This window comes from Sprattus sprattus, assembly GCF_963457725.1.
Source record: "Sprattus sprattus genome assembly, chromosome: 15".
Taxonomy (NCBI): Eukaryota; Metazoa; Chordata; class Actinopteri; order Clupeiformes; family Clupeidae; genus Sprattus; species Sprattus sprattus.
The window spans coordinates 9,752,283-9,759,782 of NC_137913.1; the positions used below are offsets into that span (position 1 = coordinate 9,752,283).

The following is a 7,500-nucleotide window of genomic DNA, read 5'->3' on the forward strand; positions in this document are numbered from 1 at the left end:
TTATATGTTACTGTATGGACTAGCGCTATGCTAGAGGCCTTTATATGTTACTGTATGGACTAGCGCTGTGCTAGACGCCTTTTATATGTTACTGTATGGACTAGCACAGTGCTAGAGGGCTTTATATGTTACTGTGGGGACGAGCACAGTGCTAAAGGCCTTTATATGTTACTGTATGGACTAGCGCTATGCTAGAGGCCTTTATATGTAACTGTATGGACTAGCGCTGTGCTAGAGGCCTTTATATGTTACTGTATGGACTAGCGCTGTGCTAGAGGCCTTTATATGTTACTGTATGGACTAGTGCTGTGCTAGATACTTTTATATGTTACTGTGTGGACTAGCACAGTGCTAAAGGCCTTTATATGTAACTGTATGGACTAGCGCTGTGCTAGAGGCCTTTATATGTTACTGTATGGACTAGCGCTATGCTAGAGGCCTTTATATGTTACTGTATGGACTAGCGCTGTGCTAGACGCCTTTTATATGTTACTGTATGGACTAGCACAGTGCTAGAGGGCTTTATATGTTACTGTGGGGACGAGCACAGTGCTAAAGGCCTTTATATGTTACTGTATGGACTAGCGCTATGCTAGAGGCCTTTATATGTAACTGTATGGACTAGCGCTGTGCTAGAGGCCTTTATATGTTACTGTATGGACTAGCGCTGTGCTAGAGGCCTTTATATGTTACTGTATGGACTAGTGCTGTGCTAGATACTTTTATATGTTACTGTGTGGACTAGCACAGTGCTAAAGGCCTTTATATGTAACTGTATGGACTAGCGCTGTGCTAGAGGCCTTTATATGTTACTGTATGGACTAGCGCTATGCTAGAGGCCTTTATATGTTACTGTATGGACTAGCGCTGTGCTAGACGCCTTTTATATGTTACTGTATGGACTAGCACAGTGCTAAAGGGCTTTATATGTTACTGTGGGGACGAGCACAGTGCTAAAGGCCTTTATATGTTACTGTATGGACTAGCGCTATGCTAGAGGCCTTTATATGTAACTGTATGGACTAGCGCTGTGCTAGAGGCCTTTATATGTTACTGTGGGGACGAGCACAGTGCTAAAAGCCTTTATATGTTACTGTGAGGATTAGCGCTATGCTAAAGACTTCATATGTTTCTTAGGCAGTGATCTAGGCTTTATATTATACTGACGCAGTGATTGAGGCTTTATATTTTACTGACGCAGTGATCGAGGCCTTTATATGTTACTGTGAGGACTAGCGCAGTGCTAAAGACTTCATATGTTTCTTAGGCAGTGATCTAGGCTTTATATTATACTGACGCAGTGATTGAGGCTTTATATTTTACTGACGCAGTGATCAAGGCCTTTATATGTTACTGTGAGGACTAGCGCAGTGCTAGAGGCCTTTATATGTTACTGTGAGGACTAGCGCAGTGCTAGAGGCCTTTATATGTTACTGTGAGGACTAGCGCAGTGCTAGAGGCCTTTATATGTTACTGTGAGGACTAGCGCAGTGCTAGAGGCCTTTATATGTTACTGTGAGGACTAGCGCAGTGCTAGAGGCCTTTATATGTTACTGTGAGGACTAGCGCAGTGCTAGAGGCCTTTATATGTTACTGTGAGGACTAGCGCAGTGCTAGAGGGCTTTATATGCTTTATGTTTTACTTCCGCAGTGATCGAGGCTTTATGTGTCCCTGTAAAGACTAATGCCACGATGGAGGGTTTCATGTCTCAGTCTATGGGCGCATTCGAGAGTTTTATTTTTCACAAGGCTCTGAGACGTGTGTATATGTGCTTGTGTGTGTGTGCGTGTGTGTGCGTGTGTGTGTGTGTGTGTGTGTGTGTGTGTGTCCAGTATGTGTGTGTGTGTGTGTGTGTGTGTGTGTGTGTGTGCGTGCAAATGAGGTTGCAGAAGACATAGGCAGGGAGCTGAAGACTCATCCATCCTGACAGCTCCTGTCCTCTTTCATTACGCCCATCACCTTACGACACACACACACACACACACACACACACACACACACACACACACACACACACACACACACACACACACAAACTCACACACACACACACACACACACACACACACACACACACACAGTTATGGCACAGTGGCTGCTCAGTTACAGTCACAGCCCAGTGATGGCCCAGTGATGGCCCAATGGTGGCCCAGTGATGGCCCAGTGATGGCCCAGTGATGGCCCAGCTGTGGCCCAGTGATGGCCCAGTTACAGCTCACTCATTATGCTCTGCAGGCAATAAGGTTTGTCATGCCTCCTAAGGAAGTGGATAGTGCCAATGCCCTGGTAATAACCCTAGGATATACAATAGTCATGACTGTGGCAATGTATTGGTAATAAGAGTTGTCATGCCTATGTAATGACAGTGAGACGTGTGTGTGCGTTCGTGTGCGTGCGTGCGTGCGTGCGTGCGTGCGTGCGTGCGTGCGTGCGTGTAATGACCGTGGTAATAATAGTTGCCAATAACATGTTAATAACAGTTGTAATGCACTAATTACGACAGTGGCAAAGTCCTGGTAAAGGCAGTGGTAATTCATAATGAAAAGCAGTTTTAGTGCAGTGCATAAACGCCTTTCATCTACTCTTGAGACTGTCAGTCATGTGATAATACCTTATGAAATAATAAATACATAAGTGCATGTATAATTAAATATCTGTCTGCATGGTGCATATTTTAGGTCTAATCTTCAGTATCGCCCCCTCATTCTCTCTCTCTCTCCCTCTCTCTCTCTCTCTCTCTCTCTCTCACCCCATCAGGACAGCAGCAGCTCTGAGTCTCTGGATGGGCGGAGCCTGGACTCTGCAAAGAGTTATGACGCTGTTGTGTTTGACGTGCTGAAGGTGACTCCTGAGGAGTTTGCTGTGAGTAAACGCATTGCATACTTAACATCAGTCTGCACCATACTTAATATCAGTCTGCACCATACTCAACATCAGTCTGAACCATACTTAACCTCAGTCTGCACCATACTTAATATCTGTCTGCACCATACTCAACATCAGTCTGAACCATACTTAACCTCAGTCTGCACCATACTTAATATCAGTCTGCACCGTACTTAACATCTGTCTGCACCATACTTAATATCAGTCTGCACTATACTTAACATCAGTCTGCACCATACTTAACCTCAGTCTGCACCATACTTAATATCAGTCTGCACCGTACTTAACATCAGTCTGCACCATACTTAATATCAGTCTGCACCATACTCAACATCAGTCTGCACCATACTTAATATCAGTCTGCACCATACTTAATATCAGTCTGCACCATACTTAACATCAGTCTGAACCATACTTAATATCAGTCTGCACCATACTTAACATCAGTCTGAACCATACTTAATATCAGTCTGCACCATACTTAACATCCGTCTGCACCATACTAAATATCAGTCTGCACCATACTTAACATCAGTCTGTTCAAAAGCAGCATACTTAACATCAGTTTGCACCATACTTAACATCAGTCTGTTCTAAAGCAGCAGTCTACTCTAAAGCCGTATACTTAACATTATTCTGTTCTAAAGCCCTATACTTATTATCAGTCTGCACTAAAGCCACATACACACACACTCATACTCAACATCAATCACAGATTGTCTAACACCCTTTTTCAAGAACAGATTAAAGAGCCACTGCATGTTTGTACATTTGTTCTCCACCATATCTTAATTTCAGATCCATTGTAATATGTTGTTCACAGATTGAGGTTTCTCCTCAATAGTTTTGTTTTCTCTCTTCTCTGACAGAGCCAGATTACTCTGATGGATGCTCCAGTGTTCAGGGCCATCCAGCCAGAGGTGAGTATCCTGTGGAGCATGGTGAACATACTCGTACATACTTAAAACATACTCAAATAGACTCATACTTGTGCCAGAGGTGAGTATGCTGTGGAGCATGGTGAAGATACTCGTACATACTTAAACAGACTCATACTTGTGCCAGAGGTGGGTATGCTATAGAGAATGGTGAACATTACTTGTGTTAGATTCGCCTTCAGAGCCGAGAGCGTGGCACTGGAGGATGGTATCAGATCCTCCTTCAGAGCCGAGAGCGTGGCACTGGAGGATGGTATCAGATCCTCCTTCAGATTTGAGAGCGTGGCACTAGAGGATGGTCAATGTGTCAGACCCGCCTCTAAGATAACAGTTAGAGCTGCGATGCACATCGCCTTCTGAGGAGTACTGGAACAATAATGCAGTGCACTAAAAAGAAGTATGGAACAGATTTGTGCTTTATACAGGAAGGAAGCATCTATTCCATGTTCCATATTGAGGGGGAACTATGTATTTGGTCTGGTTCACATGGAGAGGAAGGATGCTTTGCAAATGTTTTCTACTCAGAGTGAAGCAAACACAACTTACTGCATGGAGTGTGTGTGTTCCAGTTTTAGAGTGTTGGAGCATGTGTGTTACAGCATTGGAGTGTGTGTGTTAGAGAGTTGGAATGTGTGTTTTCGAGCTTTAGAGCGTTGGAGTGTGTATGTTGGAGCTTTAGAGCAGACATACCACCGAATCTGCTGCTGTGTGTCAAAAGGGGAATTCGCAGTGGTAGTAAACCTCACAGCTGTATACTACTGATGTCCTTATGCAGCCTGAACCCATGAAGACCACCCCCCTCCCCACACACACACACACACACACACACACAGACACACACACAATCTCAATCACTCACACACAAACGCACACACAGTCTCACACACAAACACACACACACACAATGAAGCACACCCCCTCCAGCTGGGCCCAACATCCTGTTTCTTCACCCCATATTCCCACATCAACCCTCATACCAGAGGCCCCACTTCTGACTGACCGCTCCACTCAGTGACCAGTCATCTTACTGACTGCTCTACTTACTGCCAAGGCATGTACTAACCGCTCTTCTCACTGACCAGTCATCTTAATGACCACTCCTCTCACTGACCACTCATCTTAATGACCACTCCACTCACTGACCTGTCATCTTACTGACCACTCCTCTCACTGACCAGTCATCTTACTGACCACTCCACTCACTGACCTGTCATCTTACTGACCACTCCTCTCACTGACCAGTCATCTTACTGACCACTCCACTCACTGACCTGTCATCTTACTGACCACTCCACTCACTGACCAGTCATCTTACAGACATACCACCGAATCTGCTGCTGTGTGTCCAAAGGGGAATTCGCAGTGGTAGTAAACCTCACAGCTGTATACTACTGATGTCCTTATGCTTATCTTACTGACTGCTCTACTTACTGCCATGGCATGTACTAACCACTCCACCAACTCACCAGTTAGTTACTGACCAGTCTCTTATTGACCACACCACTTACTGACCAGTCTCTTATTGACCACACCACTTACTGACCAGCTACTTCCTAACTGCTCTCCACACTGAGGGCTGACTTACTGAAAGCTGTGACCGTGATGTAATGTTGTCTAAATAGCATCCACATCCTGAGTATAAGGTAATGTCTGCGATTTCATTTTTTACGAACTGCAAAGGGAAAATAACCCGCCCCTTCTTCAGACACTCAGACAAAGCTCGGAGTGGAAAATAAAAACAGTGTATCCTGTGTGTGTGTGTGTGTGTGAGTGTTTGTGTGTGTGTGTGTGTGTGTGTGTGAGAGTGTGAGAGTGTGTGTGTGTGTGTCTGTGTGTGTGTGTGTGTGTGTGTGTGTAACCCGCCCCTTATTCAGACACTCAGACAAAGCTCGGTCCAGCATGCAGACGGTGCCCAGAGTGGTGATCAAGCGCTCCACTGAAAGAGCTCGTCTTGGACATGCCTGCTTGTGTCACTTCAGGATTTAAAATGGTCTGGTAAACATGAACTCGACAGAGCCAGATAGGAGAGAGGGAGAAAGGGAGAGAGGTAGAGAGGGAGGGAGGTAGAGAGGGAGAGAGGTAGAGAGGTAGAGGTAGAGAGGTAGGGAGAGAGGTAGAGAGGTAGGGAGAGAGGTAGGGAGAGAGGTAGGGAGGGAGGGAGGGAAAGAGGGAGGGAGGGAGGGAGGGTTGAGTGTGCACTATGGACTGGAGTTATCATAAAAAGCGGATGTAGCATTTTTCTCCATGATCCAATTATCTCTGCTCTTAAAAACACATCCTGTCAGGAAAGCTGTCCTCTACATGGGATTCTCAGTCTGTCCGATCAGCTGTGTGAGTGTGTGTGTGTGTGTCTTTCTGATCAGCTGTGTGAGTGTGTGTGTGTGTGTGTGTGTGTGTGTGTGTGTGTGTGTCTTTCCGATCAGCTGTGTGTGTGTTTGTTTGTGTGTGTGTGTGTCTGTCCGATCAGCTGTGTGTGTGTGTGTGTGTGTGTGTGGGTCTATATGCTGAGGTGGTGTGGTGTGACCTGTAGTTGTTTTGATTTTCAAGCCGAATTGAATAAGTGATTAAACGCAGGATAATTGTCAGGCTGGTTTGTATCCAAGCATGCAGTGAGAGGAGGCTGCTCTGCTGACCTACTGCTCCCGATCAGCTGTGTGTGTGTGTGTGTGTGTGTGTGTGTGTGTGTGTGTGTGTGTGTGTGTGTGTGTGTGTGTGTGTGTGTGTGTGTGTGTGTGTGTGTGTGTGTGTGTGTGTGTGTTGTATCCGAGCACGCAGTGAGAGGATGCCGTTCTGCTGACCTACTGCCAGACGTCAGTGCACCCGATGGTGGTAACGATTAAAGGCCTGTGAATGACATAGCTTTAGACTGGAATTGCTTTAATAAAAGATTTAAGAGTGTAAGTCTGTGCTACGTACATAAGGTGCTTTTCTGCCTTTGACACCTTCAGGGAGAGAAGAACATAAAAGGTGGGAATGATGAGACCCCCCCCCCCCAAGCGCCACTCTCTTTTGAAGGGCGGTGTTTCCTCTCCTGGGGGGGGGGGTGGCTATTCAGCGATGATCGATGTAGTAGTTTGTCTGGTGTCAGAAAGTGTTCCAGCTCCTGTTGCTGCCGTGTTAAAGAATGTGTCTTTAGGGAAGCATAAAACAATCTGTATTCACAGCTGTGTGTGTGTGTGTGTGTGTGTGTGTGTGTGTGTCTGTGTCTGTGTCTGTCTGTGTGTGTGTGTGTGTGTGTGTGTGTGTGTGTGTGTGTGTGTGTGACCGGTGTGTGTGTGTGTGTGTGACAGAAGCCATTAATCGGCATCTGGCTCAGAAACAGGAAATGCAGAATGAGTCTCAGACTCTCCCCGCTGGTGTGGAGTCACTGCTAGATGTGCTTTTAAATCTTCTTCACTGCCCAGAGTGTGTGTGTGTGTGTGTGATGCCATCAGGAGTAGTCCATTCCACATTCACACACACTGGTTACATCAGTCACACGTCTGGGGGTGTCTCTGCCCAGAGTGTGTGTGTGTGTGTGTGATGCCATCAGGAGTAGTCCATTCCACATTCACACACACTGGTTACATCAGTCACACGTCTGGGGGTGTCTCTGATGTGAAATCCCTTAGAGCTGTAAGGAAAGGTTCAGTTAGAGGGTTTGTGAGTGTGGTGTCTGATGTTCTAGCTGTAAGG

At 45.9% G+C, this 7,500-nt stretch overlaps 1 protein-coding gene across 2 annotated transcripts in view; it reads left to right on the forward strand.

Moving 5' to 3' along the window:
* The window catches only part of ralgps1 (Ral GEF with PH domain and SH3 binding motif 1), a gene marked incomplete at its 5' end in the record, with an annotated part of 131,322 nt that overhangs the window by 1,453 nt on the left and 122,369 nt on the right, over positions 1 to 7,500 (forward strand). For both annotated transcript variants that reach the window (XM_080852026.1, XM_080852027.1), the window contains 2 exons: positions 2,759 to 2,863; positions 3,757 to 3,807. In XM_080852026.1, the coding sequence (XP_080708152.1) occupies positions 2,759 to 2,863; positions 3,757 to 3,807 (156 nt within the window). The remainder of the gene's footprint in view (positions 1 to 2,758; positions 2,864 to 3,756; positions 3,808 to 7,500) is intronic.